Source organism: Festucalex cinctus, chromosome 9 (assembly GCF_051991245.1).
Source record: "Festucalex cinctus isolate MCC-2025b chromosome 9, RoL_Fcin_1.0, whole genome shotgun sequence".
Classification (NCBI taxonomy): domain Eukaryota; kingdom Metazoa; phylum Chordata; class Actinopteri; order Syngnathiformes; family Syngnathidae; genus Festucalex; species Festucalex cinctus.
Window position 1 is genome coordinate 1,902,499 of NC_135419.1, and position 18,871 is coordinate 1,921,369.

Here is an 18,871-nt window from a genome sequence, read left to right on the forward strand (position 1 = left end):
ATAGAATGAAATTTACCAAGTTAGGCCAAAATATAGTGCGTTCGGCATTAGATATAATCTTTTAACTGGCGTCAGGCGGAATCGTTTATTTACAAAATGATCACTTTTCAGGAGGCCCCCCAAAAACGGTATGTTTGTTCCATCATTAATATTGCATCATCAGAGAGCGCGAAAGCCATTTTAAACACCTTAGATTGGTCTTTTCTTCTTTTTTTTTTAATATCACACAGGTGTGGACTGATCTCTGTAAAGTGTCCAACAAAATTTGCAACCAATACAAGATGGATTTCCTTGAATATATATTGAATCATGGCAACTGGTGTACACTTGTGAAACCGGGCTCCTATCGTAACTGTCCACCTATAGACAGTCAAAATGTTAATAATTCTATAGGTTTAGTATGTCTCGAGTTGGGTGAGCCTGTTATCCGGCGGATACCTGACCTTATTTCAAGTTCTTGTGTTCTTGTGACGGCACGAACCGGTATCGCCTGCGGGCTGTCCTCTTGTGGCCGTTTTACAACCAGGAACTAGAAATCTGCCATTAATTTCATGCAAATTTAAGGAAAATGCTATATTGGGATTAATATGCATTTCTTTTATCAAAAGTACTAGTGGTATCCATTGGCTAATCAAAAGATGAGTACTCGTAGTGGTCTCAGATTTGGGGGGGGGGGGGGGGGTCATTCCTATTTGTGTCACGTGATACTGAACATTAAAAAGCCATGCATTTATTGTGTCAAAAATGAATGCACAGTAACTGTGTTTGTTGTTGCAAGCATATGACTTTTGTGAATGTGAAACAATCTGCAGATCACATGCAGTTAAATTGCCAAAGTTTATTTCAATTGAATGCTTTCACACTTCTCCTCATGAATGTATGTACAGCAAACGCCACCCAAAGTCAGCTCATGATTAAATCGAGGGGAAGGCATCAAAAGCGACCAGAATAAGGAAATACACAGTCAAATCCCTAATTGTAAGGCTATATTATGTGTTTTGCTCTATACAGTCTACAAATGAGAGACTTTTAATGTCATTATCTTGCCAGTGATTTACTGTCTATAGTCACAACTGGAGGTAGGATTCTATAAACATGAAATGCTTTCTAGCAACATGGTGCCAAATAATACGTGGAGCTCCCGCTAAGTAAAGTAGCTGTATAACAGAGAGAGCGAGATACTTTTGTAACAATTGCGTATATTGTATTGTTTAACATTGACAGCAAAGGAGAATATTGAACTAATAATTATGAACAATATATATTAGATTCAATTCAATATAACATAACTGTGTATGTCCTCCTATTACAAAAGCTTTGGTTTAAAAATGTAGACTTATTGAAATGAACATGACCGCTACAATCCATTGAACATCGTAAAATAAGGCATCGTTCACTCTAAGGTCCCACATTGTAATTCATTATGAAGTAACATGCATGTGGCGCCACCCAATGAAATAGTTTCCAAATGTTTTCCACAAAGAAAAAACCCTGTTCAAGTTTGACCACGTATAGAGATCAGATCACATAATGCATGCATGCATACAAACCACTCGAATTGAAATGTCAAGGAAAAAAAGAAAGAAAGGAATTTGAAATCTTTGAGGTATAGGTAGGACTGTGCGCACAAAGTTCATCCTGAAATTTAACATTTTCGTCCCAATGGCTGAAGTAAAGCAGATACACCAAACGAAATGAATATTCACCACTTATTATCGTAACATAATCCCTCTTGATTAAATGATGCTTCAAAAGTGCACCGCAGTGGAACAAATGCATTATTATAATCATATATTTAAAAAAAAAACAAAAACATATATCACAAAAACATCTGACCCTGTCAACATTTTGTGTTGTAGAAATAGCCAAATAATCAAAGTTAAATATTTCAAACAAAACATGATTTTATATTAAATTTACTGAAGTCTTTTTTTTTTTTTTTTTTTTCTGAATTAAGTAAAGTTTATACAACAAGGCAAGCCTTTTTTTGAAAATGACATCTTAACGTTAACTGATGGAGAAAACAGACTTTGGTATAACTATTGTGTGTACATAAATACTTGTCGTGCACCGTCGCAGTAGCAGCGGATTAACGTTATCTTAACTTTCCACCTCCTCCCGCGATCAGTCATGCCTGAGAAGTCATTTTGTTAATCATTGTTTGAAAGAGGATATAGGAAGAGTATTAGGGCCACACTTGGGGGGAATACATCGGTAATCTACGAGAAAATGTAATGAGATTTATGTTGGAATGCTATAAGAATAAAGTTGGAATATTGAAGGGAAAAAAAAAACCCCTGTAATTTGAAAGAGTTCCACGTCAAAATTCCCTTAAAGGAAAGTGCATCGGTCTCAGGTCAGAAGCTGGAAACCTGACATGTTATTACAAGTCACATTTTTGTCATAACATTTTGAGTTGATTGAACAAAATGATCCTAATGGCGAGATCATTGATGTGGCACGATATTGTAGAATACTTTTTAAAACTCATTAAAACTAGCACTTAAAGGTGCAGTCTGCCGGTTTCACTCAGGAAAAGGTACCTTTTAAATACAGGATTTAAACAAGCAAACTACTCAATTTACAGATCTGGGCTTTTCTTAACATGTGGAGGTGATTTTGTCCTAAACCCCCACACCGCCAGCCTGTATTTTGCCATTTTGTGTTTGTTTTGTAAACAACGGGCCGTTTCTGTGGAGAGACAGTGATTACACTCCTCCAGCCAATCACAGAGCGCGGGTGGGGGGGTGGGATTGGCGTGTTATGACAAAATCACCACCAAAGATTAACATAAACCCAGATGTTTAGACTGAGAAAGTTAAAGTGTGTACATCCTGTATTTAAAAAGTGCATTTTCCTGAGTGAAACCTGCATACTGGGCCTTTAAATGTAATAATAATGACATTCCATTTTTAAAATTCTAACAAGTAAGATTTTTAATTTATTCAGAAAATATGTCCAACTGTATTCTCAGAATATGGCTTTATTCTAACATCTTTTTTTTTCTTTTTTCTTTCTAGTGTGGCGCTAATACAATGTACCGCTACATGACAATGTGAGGTTGGAACCGGGTCCTCCCAGTGAGATCAATTGATACATTGTGTTGATGGCTGCTACCCCGCAGCACTATCTGATGCCTCGTTTCTATTTCAGACATGCGAGCCGGCTAAAACCACCTCACAATCAATTAATTCCTCAGCCGTTTTGATTTTCTCTCGCTGTGCTTGCAAACGCATTGGTCATTTTGCCGCTAACCTCTGTGGGTGCAAAAATGCAAATAAAGGCCTAAAAAAATGACATATTAGGCACCAGGAATGGCAATGAGCAAACGTGGTTATTTATATGAGCCACATATGCCAAAGCTGCGTTTCGACACTTGTTTAAATAGTCCGATGGAAGAGAAACTGAACAACAAGGCAATGAATCAGATCTGTCACGAGAGGGGTCGGATGAGATCATATTGGAAAAATCAAACGCCCTCCTCGGTTTTTTCAGTGAACAGTTTCTGTCATTATCTTACTGCCAATAGAGTGATGTTGTCATTCTAAGGTTTGTGCTGGCAAAAACGTGTCAGAGTAACAGTACAAGAATGAACATTTCAACACATCAGAAGCACTACGGTTTATATAAGAGTTCTTGGCCCACTCGGGTTGCTGTACGGAAACGCCATCCAAACTAAAAAGCAGGCAGAGGTCACCTTTATGTTCTTCCTATATTGTGTAATGAACGCTAAACCTTAACGAAGCATGTCTTAAGACGCCGGCCGCCACTACTGCATCTACCACTTTTGGAGCACTCTATCCCTCGCGGCCTCAAGCTTCCTCAAGGGCTGCGGGCTTCTTCAGGTCCCGGATCTGCTTGACCAGATAGTTTTTCTCGTCGCAAAACTGCTCATCCTCGCACCGGTCCGTCTGGAAGTGGCTCAGGAACTCCACCAGCTTGCTTTGGTTCTTCAGCAGGATGTCCAGCACTGGCTGAGTCTTGTTGGGGTTTGCAACAAACACCTGCGACATCCAAACAAGGTAGTGTTCGTTTTGTTCACGAAAACTAAACAAAAACATTTTCCTCAACACACATTTTTCACCAGGCAAAAACTGGACTGGACTAAAACCCTCATTAATAATCAATAAATGGGACTAAATCAGCATGCAGTTTCATCGACTAACAAAGATGAGACGGAAATGTGCTTCACTTAATAAAAACTGAACTAAAATCCATGGACGTCATGAACAAAGGCGAGACAAATATGATTTTGTAAAATCATGTCTGCAAATCTGTCACGTGACACAGCCCCTTTCAAATCTGCAGCTAGCAAGTGCAGACAGACAGATGCGATAGATAGCTAGCTAGTTAGCTAGCTAGCATAGCTAGCTAGCTAGCTAGCTAGCTACGGCATCAGGAAAAAAATACCAACCAGAGAATCCAAGTAGAAAAAGAAAAGAAGTTCCGCTCACCTTAAAAACATGGAATGCTTCAAACTGGATGTTGCGGCTGTTATCTCTTAGCATGTTCATCATCAGCTTCAAGTTCTCTGCTCGGCTGATGTACTTTGTCATCACTGTGAAGTTGTGTCTATCCAGCAAAAGTTCGCCCAGGAGCTGAAAATGTGTTTCCAATCGTGATTGTCGGCGGCAAATATTGACACGGCTTCGATTCGCGTTACAGCTGTGAAGGCGGTACCTTTAAAGACTGTCGTTTGGTGACGTAATTGTCAGAGTGCAGGAGCTTCTCGTATTCTGTAAACACCTTGTAGACATTTTTAAAAGTGAATATTAGATCAAGTCACAACGTTATTTCTGTGGAGGAAATTTGAGCATTTACCGGGTCATAATTGTTCTCCAGGAAGTCAGCGCACATTAGCTTATGCCTTGTGAGAAGGTCCTGCCAGGGGAAAATAAAGCGGTGAGAAGAACTGCAATACAATGCTGAACAGACAGGATTTAAAAAAAAAAAAAAAACTGTCGTAGCATTACCTTGAATGATGCAAAGGCATCTGACGCGATGTCGAAAGTGGAGAGCTCCACATATCGGAAGAAACAGTAGAACTCTTCGGAGAAGAGTATCGTCCTAGCTAAGGGCTCATGGCGTAGACATTCTCGCAGCATCATTCCGCAATTCAGAGCCACTTCTGCACTCTCATATCTGTACAGATGCACACATACAAGTCAGGTTTATTCATTTACATCTGCACAAGGTCAGACCTGCAATAGCCTTAATTATTCTGTCAATCAAAGCAATAATGTGCAATGTGCATAATTCCGCTCTACAGTAAATTCTCACAAAACCCCAAAAAGTCGAACCGCTGACTGGATGTCAACATACCTCGTAAACTTCATCAACTCTTCTGCACCATGAATATTTAAGGATTATTTTAACTTGTGTTTTGCACATTCTTCGGCGTATTTGGGATTCTACTATGCCAGGGAGGAAGAATGATGATCATAAAATGCTACACGTGTGCCTGTCCTGGGTGGGCAATAAAATATGAGTAAGCAAAAAAAAAAAAAAAAAAAAAAAAAAAAGTTGAACAAAAATATCAAAACAAGAACAGAATGCACTCTTCCAAAGTACATTGTGAGTCATCTGCAAGTGCATGAAGTAACCATCCCTTTGTTTTTATTCTTTGAAGATGGATGAGCGGTACACAAGATGGATGGATACACAGCACGTCGATTGAATACAATTTTGCAATTGACGGCAAGGGTTAATAAAAAACACAACTGTTCTCCTCTTTGATAAAGCTTAATGAAAAGGAAAATGACCTTATTCAACACATTTTAAAGAATTTCTTTTGCTTCCGTTTCCCCGGCAATCTTTGAACGACAGAAGCTGCTTAGATAATTGTATTTGAAAAATGTAATAAATTTAAGTTAATCAATAAAATGTATTCATCACTCACACCTATTTAAGATTGTTACTTAAATGTTGCCTCTATAATTAATAATGTTTTATTTTAAATGAGAGGTCAACTTCCATCAAGACTCCACTATAAATAAATTCTAACTAAAAATTGTGGCATGCAACGTGACTTTGAAAGTAAATAAACCCTTCCGGGAGGGAGGCATTATTGCAGGACAGTCTTTATATACCGCATTATTTGATCTAGGTCATACAAAGACAGCAGCCTCAGCTGACTAACAATATACATTGCAAATCCACAATACACAACCGTTTTTACAATTAAGATAGACAGCTATAAAACTGGCATTTGACAATCATTCTTTTCATTTGCATGTCAAACGCACAAGTAAACGCAACAAGTTCAAGCTCGCACTCTGGCAGTTGTTGGAACATATTCTGGCTGGCTTAAAAATTTGCAAGGCAAGTCATCGCGTCAGAAAAAGCCTCATGGTGTGACTATAAATGGCTAAACTAGAGATAGACTGATATGTTTTTTTTTCAGGGCCAATACTGAAGTTGATTATTAGTAGTCAAGGAGGCCGATAATTGATATTTGAACCCAATATTAATTTTCAGTAAAAAGGAGGGAGTATTGGCGTCTTTTTTTTTTTTAAATACAAATGCCAATCTTGACTCTGTTGTAATGTTTGAAAGCATGTCTATTGAACAATTTTTCAGACTTTTCAAAATGACGTGTTTTTTTTGTTTGATTGTTTTTATCTTAAACAGTTGACATACTTTTAAATTTCTAACAAAACGTTCAGAGCGCTCCCAAGTTTATCAGTAAGTCTTAAAAAGTTAGATGGAAACTTAAACAAGTAAATACCATATCTCTCCACTTTTCTACAGTAAATATTTTTTTCCCCAAATTGAAAAATACCTGAAATCAAACTTTAACCTGTTTGTTTTATTGTCGAACAAAAACAAATGGTTTAGCAGGTTAACCAGGGTCAGTAGCATCTCTTATAAAGTTAAATGAAAATTTAAATAAATAGTTCCCTGAGATTAAAATGGTTTTAGATGTACCTTATATCAGCCATCAGATTTAAAAAAAAGGCCAATACCGATATTAGTCAAAATACCCCAAATGGGCGCCGATTATCGGTCTCTCTCTCTCTCTCTAGTCTAGTCTAAACTACTCTTGTTTCTGATGTGAATCAAACAAGAGGGACTTACCCTTTTAAAAGCATGAAGAGAATCTGTTGGTGTGTAGAGATGTATTCTACCGTCGGAGTGCGTGTGCCAATCTGCCGTCTCACGATATTACTGAACAGATGAACCACATCCTTCTTCCCCTGTGTAAAAATAATAATAATAATAACTTCGTTTAAGAGCTTAGTCAAGATAGCCTACATAAAAAAAAAGCATTTTGCTGTTGGCATTTATGATTTGTCGCTCACAAAACAATACTTTGTGAGGATACAGTGAAGCAATGGGGTGCATGTTTCCCTACCTCAAAGTCAATCCTTTGCAAATTAGCAATGAGTGAAATGAGAAGGTTGGTGTTGTACAGCTCCTGTGCAAGCTGAGCCACCGCCTCCGTCTGAGGCTCCTTATCACCTGTCCCACAAAGTACCTCCTTCAGGGAAGCTAGATTTTTTGAAGCTTCCTCTGCCACCTGAGAAGTACACAGTTAAATTAAGGGACGTTCATTTTCAAGTCAAAGCAATTTAAATGTTTTCATTTCCCCAACTATATCACCTTTTCACACTTTTTACTTTCCCCAGCGTCCAGCTTTTCCATGTATGCCACATTCTCCTTCAAACTCCTCACAATTTCTGCTGGACTCTTCTGTGACTTTCCGAAAGGAAAAGGCATGACTGAATGAGATGATCCAAGCCCTGCCATAAAAGAAATACGTACAACTGTGATGAGCATCAGGAAATGGTTGCAAAACGCACACCTGAGGAAATAAGGCCACGGCGACAGTAAGGTTAGTTGATTTTAGCGGTAAGTCGACAATGACTAACAAACTATGACCAGACCAGATCAACACACCTAGCAAGCGACGACATCAACTTCCTCTGGCAACTTTGCTTTGAAGTTAAAACAGTTGTCGCCGGTGTCGACTCAAACGTCAGAAGTACATCAATGTTCGTCACTAAAAGTTTAGCTAGCTTGTGACCTACTGGCAAAAAAAAAACGAGCAATCTCCGATACTACGCGGAGAGTGAACACGACGACCAACATACCAATACGGATTAAAGAGCCTCAAGTGTCAAAACTTACCAACCAAATGCGAAAGTTGGAGGAAACCTGGTGGCTAAAGGTTAGCTAGTAAGCTAGCAGTTCTTACTTTCCTTTTTTTTCACCGTTAGTTTGCGTTTAAATGTAACCTTATCACAGATCGGTCGCTTTATATGCTCGACTGGTTGCAAAATGCGGCTACAATATTCTCTGCTGGACTGCCATCGTAGCGGTACTGTAAAGCTCGCAACTTTTGACCGGCTGTCACCTATCTAGCTAGCTGCCTAGTTGAAAGGAGATGGCTGGCGTGACTGACAACTTCATTTCCCTGTTGTCTAGTGTGCAGTTGAAACTCTCGTCCTCTCTCCCCCTCTCCTCTTGCCGGGGGGCATGTTTTGCCCCATTCAATGACTGACGTCGATTTTAGCCAATCGTGTTAAGAGTACGACACACTTCTGGAACCGCCCCGTCTTTGCCAATGTTTGTTTTATGAATTAATTCGTCTTGTTTGGGCGGGTGAATTCATTACTAATTTAATGGTAATGTGCTATAATGGAGATTAAGTACATCTAAATCCACTTATCTGGTTGAAAGAGTACTTAACAGCTGTAGTGGGAGTGGTTTGCGACCCTGTACAGTACTGCATATTTTTATTTCTATTAAGTTTTCGATATTATTATTATTATTATTATTATTATTATTATTATTATTATTATTATTATTATTATTATGTAGTGAAAAGCCAGGGAATAATTAAGGTAAACCTTACTGATCTGAATACTGCAGAAAATACTGCTTTTTACTAGGGATGTTCGATACCACTTTTTTTCAGACCGATACCGATACTCAGACCCTCAGTGCTCACCGATACCGATACCAACTGCCGATACCAGTAGTACATTTTGACAAATAAAAAAAAAAAAATCACTAAAAGATATTTTAAAACAAATATATTTCCTTTAATTTTGACCAAAAAAAACAGCACAGTCACTCTTCAATAGTCTTAACGCTCAAAATAAAACACAAAAATGCTCTTTTAGTTTAAGATTCACAATTTTGAAGTATTTCCAAACCGGTGAAGTTTTGGTGAAAAACTGCTGCAAGCTAGCGCCAGTTACAGGCAAGGAGGACTCACTTAACGTCTTCCAACTCTGCCATCGGTCGCTTGTACTCGTCTGCGTCACGAGTACTCGAGTACTTGAAAAAAGGCTGCTATCGGCCCGATACCGATACCTGGTATCGGTACTCGCCCATCCCTAATTATTATTATTATTATTATTAGTATTATGTTGTGAAAAGCCATGGAATAATTAAGGTAAACCTTACTGATCTAAATACTGCAGAAAATATTTCTTTTTACGCATACATTGTCATGTCTGGATTTATTTATTATTATGAAGTATGAACCCTCCCGCACTTGTTTATGCCCTTTCAATCCACGAGAAGGATGTGTGCAAAACGTTTACGGCTGCACCCTTAACCAAATCCCCGGTTTGGACGGTTCCCCGTTATACACTAAGATACTGTGCGAATAAGCTGGCTCCTTTCTTCACTGACATTTACTGGAGTCATGCCGTGTGCCAGCCTGCTTCAAGGAAGACTATCTCAAACACAAGGACCATCAGTACCAGAATTCCTCAGCTCAGGGCTGTGTATACTTTCCCCCTGGCTCGTCTCTGCACTTCCAGCCGTCAGTTCGTAAAACTGATCAAGTTTTCGGTCAACGCCACCCTCAGGTGATGAGACTGCCATACAAGGAAGGAGGAATACAGGTTTGTGTGTACACCCAGAAAACTAGATGAAGATGGATTTCAGGAAGGTCACAGGTTACCCTTACAGCCTCATCCATCTCCACCAAAGACTCCTTCTGTTTCCTGGGCACAACAATCCTCAAGTCAAATGGGGGCTGGCCATCAGCTCATTCATCTAAAAGCCCCAGCAGAGAATGTTCTTCCTACAGCAGCTGAGGAAACTTAAACTGTCAGCTATGTTGGTGCAGTTCTACACGGCCATCATTGAGGTCCATCCTCACATGTCCTCCATCAACATGTGTGGTTCACTGGTGCCAAGTGCCCGAGATAGGCACAGACAATAGCACAATAGAAAGTTGGCTGTAAACTGCCATGCTGGACCTGACATCTCCAGGACCTGCGACGTGGAGGCTACAGTCAATGCGGACTGTAGTCTCTTGTATGAACAGAATATTCAGACTCATGAATTAGAAATAAACATGTATCGCTTAAAAATTCACACCTACACCTGATATCTATTGCCCATTGTTTTTCCTTAGTGTATTTATATTTTATTTTTATTATTATCATTGTATGTTTCATGTTGCACCATACTGGAGCAACAAACTAGTTGTAAATTAAACCTTTACTCAGGCTGCAAGAAGTTGAGAAATGCTAAAACATATTTATAAATTAGAAGCAACTATTGAAATAATTTAGAAGTTTTGCATAATGCACCTGCATACACAGTATGGTACTCCCCATTAAAGTTCGCCAACTTGGTGTAAGATTATGATTTCAACATGAATACATTCTTCCCCGCAGTGACTATGGTTTCACGTACGGTACTGTAACTATAAAGTGTCTTGCATCCGCGTTGTATGCCAAATCACATTTTCACATTTCCAGACACCAGAATGCAACTCGTCACCCACGCTTTTATTCTGAAACTCACACCCGGAAGTAGCGAGCGCAAGGCCTTGGTAACTAGCTTAACCGTAGTTGAGTGAGGGAAGCACACGATCACTTGTGAAGGACGGCGAAAATTCAGTCGCCACTTGCCACACTTTCCTATTTTAACCTCCTGGCGCCGTAAGATAATAATTGGCAGGTAAGACTTTTGTATCGCGGCCTTGCGAGAACAGCCAGCGTGCTCCGTGGCCTGCTGTGGATCGAGGCCGTTGTGCTGGCGCTCAAGCCAAGCTGCTCTCTTCTCAGGGATACATCACGTATGGCGCTCTTTGCTTTCGAAGCGGTTTGCAAAGACCCGCGCCTGTCATGACTATATCCCTCATTTAAAGGGAAATATTCGCTGCTTTTCCGCTTCCCACTACCACCGAAACAAAAAGTCCTCTTTTCAGACCTTGGCCTTTTTTTTTCTTTTTTTTTTTAAACTGGGGCCTTGTGAAACATTTCGAGGCGTTAAAACGTCCCCAGTTCCAAAAAAAATCACCATTATAGCTAGTTTGTCGGAGAAGGAGATACACACCCCCTTTAATTCAAAACTTTGTGGGAAGAAATCTGGGGGAGTTTCCTCGTTTCATGAGCAGCAGCAACGTATTCCTCACATTGTTCGCCTGTGCGATATATTGAAATGTTCATTTATGAGGATTGTTTGGCGAACAGTTGACTTTGTAATAAGACGTATTTAAGTATGGTTTTCATGGGCTTATATTGTGTTCGCACACCGATGTAGCCGCCGCAGTGAGGCGATGGTGGCTCTGCTATCATGGCAGTAATGGCTCGTTCTAGGCGTCGCAGTACATTGTTTGTCTTAAGAAAAAATAATAAAACACTTATTTTGACGTTAATATTGAATCTCATCTTCAAATGTTCCCGTCTATTACATCCATCGAGGCCGCTGAGCAGCGTTTGAAACACACCATGCCTGAAAAGAATGCACACATTTAGAGCTTAACCTTGTTGACAGAAGTGGTTTTATTTTTCCACACAAGTGCCCAATTAATGTGTAATATTAATATATTGTTAAATATGAATATGTTAATATAGTAAAAAAAAAAAAAACATAATCTTTACAAAAAAGAAAAAGGTTTTAAAGTGTAGCACAACAGATATCTTGTTCTAAAATGGCCCATTTTCTATAGAAATCATATTTTTTCTGACAGAATAGATGCAAAAAACAGATTTGGTACATATGCAGTGCACAGAAAATACTGAGAAGCTAGTGTCAGCGCAGTGTATTGCATCATTTCAGAATTGCATATGCGCAGGTACTCAGGTCCTCATGTACACTGTGTATATGATTGAAGATATAATTGGTTTGGTCCTGATTTTGCCTAATTAAACAGTTACATTTACAGTGACCACTGGTGTTGCATCCACAGGCCTCTGCTGTGCCGATAGAATCAACTACCACTGCCATTATACACAAAACAGTTTTTCTGGTTTAGTAATTTAACAAAAGTTGAATTCATACTTAATTATATGTCACATATGTGCTACATCTGTTACGGAAGAAGTGATGATTCAGCATCTATGTGGACCTCAGACATCTCAAGTCTGCGTCTTGGATGCAACGCTCTAATTTTATTTTTTCATCACCTTTTATATTCTAGTTTTTTTTCCATATCCAGTTGCATGTTTGACTCTTTTCACCTGGCTTCAGTTCATCACTCGTACTGTGGTTGAAGGAGTTTTACTTTTGATAATGAGGTGTTTCGTCTGTCTAATCAAGCTGGTCTTTTTCACTACCTTTGTTTGATTTTCATTAGGAAGTCATCCGCTCTCAGCGCTCCAGATCATGTCTGGGCAGAGGAAAGGTGCTGCGGCTCGCTTGCCTAAATGCGCCTTTTGTCGAACCAGCCGGGAAAAGGAGTGCGGGCAGCTGCTCGTGTCTGACAGCCAGAAGGTGGCAGCCCACCACAAGTGCATGGTGAGCAGAGCACAGTGGTCTTTTACTTGTAGCATGTGAATCCAGAAAGTAAGTTCACCTTCACTTGGCTTATTGCATAATTCAAACCGGAGGGAATCTTTTTTTTTTTTTTTTTTGTAATTTATTTAGTCACTGTGTAAATGTTATTTATTTATTTATTTATTTATTTATATATACAGATGTTTTCTAACCTTGGATTCGTAAATATGTTTTTGATGAATATGAATGTTAGTAAATGTAAAAGATATTATACCGTAGTGTGGAGATTTAAATATACGGTTCATACTTATGTGGATTATGACCCGGGATATAAATGATAAATTACAATATTGATTCTACCATTACTGATGGGATTTAAAACTTAAAAACCAAAAAAAAAAAAAAAAGATGGACCATGCTTATGGCTAATGCCCATAACAGGCATTTAAGAAAATTGTAGGGCTGCTTCAGTGTTGACCAAGTTGTTGTGTCACATACATGGTTGCTACATCTGTGCTATCCTAAGGGCAGTGTGGTGCACACATGCAGATAACACCACCTACAGTAGTAAGAAAATAGCAAAAAACTAAAGTCGAGAGTACACCTTATTAATGTACTTAAGTCATTTTTGTCATGTATTTCATTGTGAAAAGTGGAGGAGGAAGCGATATGTTTTACATTAATTTTCTGCACCGCGCTGCACTTTGAACATAAACCAGTCACCAATTAACAAAGTAGCTACAAGTTAGGTATTCTGGATGTAATGAAGATAAAAATGCTCAAATTAATGACACAATTATACAAAGCTAAACTCACTAAACATTGGACAAAGCCCAATTTGTTATTGCGTCATTTTTTTCCTTTTAAATAAATAAATAAATCTCTAGTCTTCGCATTTGTTTTGTGTAGAATGTGGTTAAGCATTTGTTTTAATGGTCTACTCTGGTTAGATTGCTGGTTAGTTATCTTGCACTTTTTGTGATTTTTTTGTGATAGATAGATAGATAGATTGATTGATAATGGTATGCCTTTACTTTAAGAGTGTGATATGTCCAAATAAGTTGTCTTTGTTTTATTTTTCCTTTTGTTGTTTTTAATAAAGTCACTGACAAGATATGAACTTGGGAGCTGGTGGATACAAGTGCAAATAATGTTTTTTTTTTTCATGTTTGTGGCCTAGCTTTTCTCCTCTGCCCTGGTCTCATCACACTCTGATAATGAAAACATTGGAGGGTTTTCTGTTGAAGATGTAAAGAAGGAAATCAAAAGAGGAAACAAACTGGTGAGTCTTTTTATTTATTTATTTTTTTTAAATTTTGAAAATAATAATGAGAGCGCTCCACATACCGCTACAGATGTGCTCGTCATGTCACCGGCCGGGTGCTACTATTGGCTGTGATGTGAACACGTGCCGGAGGACTTACCACTATTACTGCGCTGTAAAGGACAAAGCCCAGGTTAAAGAGAATGCATCACAAGGAACTTATCTGTAAGTTACTTTCCCTTTGGACTCCATTAGACCGTTTGAAGAATGCATCTTTTCGTGAAACGATTGAACTACTATTTGCTCCCAATTGTAGAGTTTACTGCCGCAAACATCGAGATGCTTCTCGAGATGGCATTGAAGGTAAGTCTGTCTACAGTGTAATAGAATTTTTATATTTAACTCATTCACTCCCAGGCATTTTCACTGAAGCAACCCCATTCGCTCCCGGCTGTTTTACTGGATTTGGACAGATTTTGCAAGGCCCCCACGATATTGTGTTCTATTGCTATAAAAACATGGAACCTACCAAATGAAAGATTAGAGTCTCTTCTTTCATCAGTATAAAAAGTATATTTCTATCTGTTTCCGTTTTGCAGCAATTAGCATTAGAATGTAGCTAAGTTTCATCATTATTCACAAATCTGTTTAGAATTGTGGGGAAACAGCTTATTTTCAACATGGCCCAGGTTGAGCTCTTATACTCTGCTGCCACCTGCTGGCCGGTTTTATAATTCCTACCATTTTTTCCCCCGTTCTCTGTAGTTGAGAGCCTGTGTCAAAGCCTTCTGTATGCTCTAGCGTAAAAAAACAACAAAAACGTATAAATACGTCTTTGGGACACGTAATACATTTAAAATAGAACATATATTTTGAGAGCAAATGAGTTAATATTTCTAATCCATGTACCTTTCCCCACACTTGTACAACATTCAAATGGGTAAAACGTTCAGTGTTTTTCTTAATTAAAGGTTTCGCTCTGATGTTTTGTTTTCAGGTGAGGAGGAAGGTGTGGCCAATGACTCGGACGCTTCGCCGCCGCAAAATAGGGGCAGAGGAAGGTTTGAGAAAGGACGAACCAAGCTTCGTGGCCAATCAGAAGACACGCGCTCCACTTCCTCTCAGGCTGCAGACGAGGAGACTTCCTCACACGTAAGACTTCACACAAAGACATTTCCAGTGTGGGCTGATTGAATTTGGCCTCTCAGTGGTGTCGCCCTACTGTGCGTTGCAGCGGGAAAGGTCGCCTCTTCGGGCCAGTCCGGGTGATAGCGGCCAGCGCTGTGGCTTTTGCCATGCAGGTGATGAAGAAAATGAAACGAGGGGCGTGCTTCATACCGATAACTCCAAAAAAGTGGCTGCTCACTATAAATGCATGGTAAGTAAAGGTCTGTGTGAGCGAGTGTGCATGTGTGTCGAGAGGGAGAAGGGGGACAGACATGTTGCTGCAATGAACTTAAAGGAATACAAGACTTATGAAAAACGAACAAATGGTTCATTTCAACTCTTCCCTGAAAAAAATTGTCAATTGATGTTGAGCGATTATGATCTTATCGTACTTTTTATGAATGTTTTTGCATTAAGTACAGTATCGGCCATTTTGGACAGTCACGTGATCATTGTGACGTATTGCGTGCGTAAAATACACATTGAATGACATGGCTGCAAGCGACAACAAAGTAGCACTTGTTCAAAAGCAGTACAGCCACGAAGGACTCTCCAAACATTTGTGTCCAGCCGAAAGTGAAGATGAAAGGAGGACACGTTCAGCCGGCTGGCTCAGAGCAAGTTGAAGTTGAGGAATGTCTGAAAGTCGCGTGTTAGAGAGGGATAGACCGATTATCGGCTGGGCCGATTATCGGCGCCGATATTTAGCATTTTGAGAAATATCGGCATCGGCCATTTTGACGAATCATATGGCCGATAATAGATCCATTTTTTTTTTTTTAGTGTTAACTTCAGGAAACTAATTTGAATGTAAATGTTTTAAAAAAGTTTTTATTTTCATTTTTGTCGACCCTGGGAACTCTCTGCACTTTCTGTTTTTGGTTGAAATTAAAACTGAGATAAGTAAAAATTTAATACTTTGGATATTTTTAAATTTTGGAAGACTTTTATTTCGTGTAGAAAAAAAAAAACCTTAAAAATATTTTACTAACCCTAAAAGTTGCTCAATAAACATATGCTTTAAAAAAAAAAAAAAAAAAAAGATAAGAGCTAGAGTTTGTATTTTTTCCAAATTTTGATGTCCCTTTTTAGTGAAAATGAATATCGGCTCCAAATATCGGTTATCGGCATCCTTCACTACTAATAATTGGTATCGGTATCGGGCCCGAAAAAACCTTATCGGTCTATCTCTATTAGAGAGGCTCAAATTACCAGTCAAGTCACCATTGACATTGTTCACTCTGGAAATGTAAGTTGTGGATGGTCCCTAACATGGAAGGGAAACAAACGGGTGACTTTTATTCTGCCAGGCCATGCTACATGTTGTGTGCTTAGCACGCTTTAGCCCACATTAGGAGAGGCCACCCCCCACACGGAATGACATGAGCCCTGGTTGAGAATTTTACTCTGAACAGAATTGGTGCAGTATTGGGGATCGAAGACTGTCTGTCTTTTTCTTGCCCGTTACGTCAGCAAACTCACTTTCAAGTGAATGACGGCAGCTGTCATTTTACGCACGGGATACTTCATCACGAACACGTGACCTGAATAATGGCGTTCACCAGGGTATGTTCTTATTTTGATACTTAATTGGTTTAAAAAAAATAATTTACGGCACAAGATGCCAGAGATATTTGCACTTTTGTTCTTTATATACTTATATGCTTTAAGTGTTGCAAATGTGCTGTGATTTTGAATCTCCTGTTCTTGATTGACAGCTTTTTTCGTCTGGGACAGTTCAGCTGACCACCACATCGCGCGCCGAATTCGGGAACTTTGATGTGAAAACCGTAATCCAAGAGATTAAGAGGGGGAAAAGAATGGTTAAAAGATTTTTCTCTTGATCAATTACTCTGAAATGTGCCCTGTTCTCATCTAATGCCAATTTCCGGTTGTCTTGTCGTATTTGAAGAAATGCACACTTTGCACCCAGCTGGGCGCGACCATTGGATGTGAGATCAAAGCTTGCGTGAAGACTTACCACTATCACTGCGGGGTGCAGGACAAAGCAAAGTACATTGAGAACATGGCACGCGGAATTTACAAGTGAGTACCACTCTGACCAGTCTTATTTATGGTCTAGTAAAATGCTTGCACAGTCCATTCTTTACAGTGTTTTATTGAGCCACATCTTTTGTAGGGTATGAATTCGTATTGTTCCGTTAGTTACAAATCCTCCTTTTTTTTTTTTTTTTTTTCAGACTATATTGCAAGAACCACAGTGGCAATGAGGAGCGGGATGAGGAAGATGAAGAACGAGAGAATCGCAGTAGAGAAAGAGCAGCGATCGACCACGGAGGAACACCGTCAATGCAAGTGAATGGCAACTAGTTATAATGTAAGTATTTCATGTCCATGTTTTGTAAATGTGTTTGTATTTTACATGGGCGTGCGTTTCATACACATGAGAACAAGTATATAAAAAGATAGGATAAAATAAATCAATGTTAGTGGTATCGATATGTTTTGGGAAAATCCGTAAATACGTGTAACTAACTACTCTTGTATTGCATCTTTCTGCTTTGCAAATGCACATCTAAAAATTTGTTTTTAATTAATAACCTGGTTGAATTTACTATTTCGCAGGTTCGATGGGAGTGCAAACAGCAAAACTTGTGGGAGAGCTATGCGATTTTCTACAAAATCTCAACCTACTCTCAACGTTGTGGTCTTTTTAGTTTCCCCATAAATTGTTCTCAACACCTCACCTTCCCAAAATAAATGGATGCACTGCATTGAGAGTAGACGAGCTTTTCACGCACTGGTGGTACCTACAGAGCATGGACTCCTGCAGAATTGTGAAAAGCCAAAGGATAACTTTCTCAAAGAGTTATGGACGTACCTTCAACTATTTGTGCTACTGTCATGAATAAGAGCTGGATAGACTGAAGTTATAATTGTCACCTCATAGACTACTACTACTACTACACATCGTGAACCCATTTCTTCCTTTTCCCTTACTGCAATATCTGTCTCCAGTCTCTACCAAGTTGTGCAGGTTTATCATTTTTTTTTGTTTTTTTTTGTTTTTTAAATCATATCTTTCAGAATCTCTTCATGTTAGCCTTTCTTTCTTGATATGTAATACATTTGCTACCGTGTAATCATCATGAGTAATTTTGAATGTGTGGATTTCTGATGGTCACAAGTCCAAGTTTTACTGGCATGCACTTGCATTCGTCCACGTTTGATGGTGGATTCTTGTTTTTCGGTTTAGCCGCGAAAGAGGTCAGTACGCAGCAGCTCTTCAGGAAAGTTGTGGCCTGACTTTGTTTGGTGTGATGTTACATGTATCTCTACAAATGTATCCAATCATTTTTGGAAATAGAAAATGTTTTTGTATTTTACATGTTTACTGAAAAATGTGGTCTTATTTGAGTGTTAAAAAAAAAAGAAAAAGAAAAAAAAAAGCAAGATTTACTTCTCGTATAGCTGGTAACTCGGTGTTCCGCTTGCAACAAGAGAGGAATGTCACACCAGCCAAAGTATCATGAAGTCACTGTGTATCTTTGTGAATTTAATTTTACATTCTTGAACCTGACTGAAGCTTATCTTGCTCACATGGAACATTCATTCTGCCTTTTTAGTATTTTCAATAAATTAATTTGTGCATTTGATTCATGTAAATGCACAGATTTCTTTTTGCATATTTGTTTTTATTATTCATTGTAACACTTAAATTGTGCAGTTTTCTATTCTAATTTCAAATTTCTAGATCATGATAGTAAAATGCCTAAAGAGGCTGGATTT

The 18,871-nt window shown here is 38.8% G+C and overlaps 2 protein-coding genes across 5 annotated transcripts; one reads left to right on the top strand and one right to left on the bottom strand.

Moving 5' to 3' along the window:
* Positions 1-823: 823 nt before the first annotated feature.
* On the bottom strand, positions 824-8,482 carry cab39l1 (calcium binding protein 39, like 1). Of its 3 annotated transcripts, none has more exons than XM_077531876.1 (9): positions 8,131-8,482; positions 7,603-7,742; positions 7,355-7,519; positions 7,078-7,196; positions 4,974-5,142; positions 4,822-4,881; positions 4,681-4,746; positions 4,455-4,598; positions 824-4,004 (listed from the first exon to the last, which is right to left on the bottom strand). In XM_077531876.1, exons 2-9 carry the CDS (start codon positions 7,717-7,719, stop codon positions 3,813-3,815), a joined length of 1,032 nt encoding a protein of 343 aa, XP_077388002.1. In that variant the 5' UTR covers positions 7,720-7,742; positions 8,131-8,482; the 3' UTR covers positions 824-3,812. The 3 variants fall into 3 exon arrangements, with proteins under 3 accessions (XP_077388002.1, XP_077388003.1, XP_077388001.1); XM_077531877.1 differs by lacking the exon at positions 8,131-8,482 and adding an exon at positions 7,900-8,112; XM_077531875.1 differs by lacking the exon at positions 8,131-8,482 and having other exon boundaries at positions 7,603-7,880.
* On the top strand, positions 8,050-18,768 carry phf6 (PHD finger protein 6). Of its 2 annotated transcripts, none has more exons than XM_077531879.1 (11): positions 8,050-8,170; positions 12,551-12,711; positions 13,871-13,972; positions 14,046-14,179; positions 14,271-14,317; positions 14,952-15,106; positions 15,189-15,332; positions 16,840-16,944; positions 17,034-17,167; positions 17,323-17,459; positions 17,708-18,768. In XM_077531879.1, exons 2-10 carry the CDS (start codon positions 12,580-12,582, stop codon positions 17,450-17,452), a joined length of 1,083 nt encoding a protein of 360 aa, XP_077388005.1. In that variant the 5' UTR covers positions 8,050-8,170; positions 12,551-12,579; the 3' UTR covers positions 17,453-17,459; positions 17,708-18,768. The 2 variants fall into 2 exon arrangements, with proteins under 2 accessions (XP_077388005.1, XP_077388004.1); XM_077531878.1 differs by lacking the exon at positions 8,050-8,170 and adding an exon at positions 10,765-10,929.
* Positions 18,769-18,871: the final 103 nt, after the last annotated feature.

Bases quoted from the DNA above. Each gene is read 5' to 3' on its own strand.
- phf6 (XM_077531879.1), top strand. From the start codon at position 12,580: ATGTCTGGGCAGAGGAAAGGTGCTGCGGCTCGCTTGCCTAAATGCGCC. The intron at 13,973-14,045 runs GTGAGTCTTTTT...ATACCGCTACAG, and splicing joins TCAAAAGAGGAAACAAACTG to ATGTGCTCGTCATGTCACCG. The intron at 15,333-16,839 runs GTAAGTAAAGGT...CTTGATTGACAG, and splicing joins CTGCTCACTATAAATGCATG to CTTTTTTCGTCTGGGACAGT.
- cab39l1 (XM_077531875.1), bottom strand. From the start codon at position 7,779: ATGCTCATCACAGTTGTACGTATTTCTTTTATGGCAGGGCTTGGATCA. The intron at 5,143-7,077 runs GTAAGTCCCTCT...GCATCTGTACAG, and splicing joins CTCTTCATGCTTTTAAAAGG to ATATGAGAGTGCAGAAGTGG. The intron at 4,005-4,454 runs GTGAGCGGAACT...TGGATGTCGCAG, and splicing joins AAGCATTCCATGTTTTTAAG to GTGTTTGTTGCAAACCCCAA.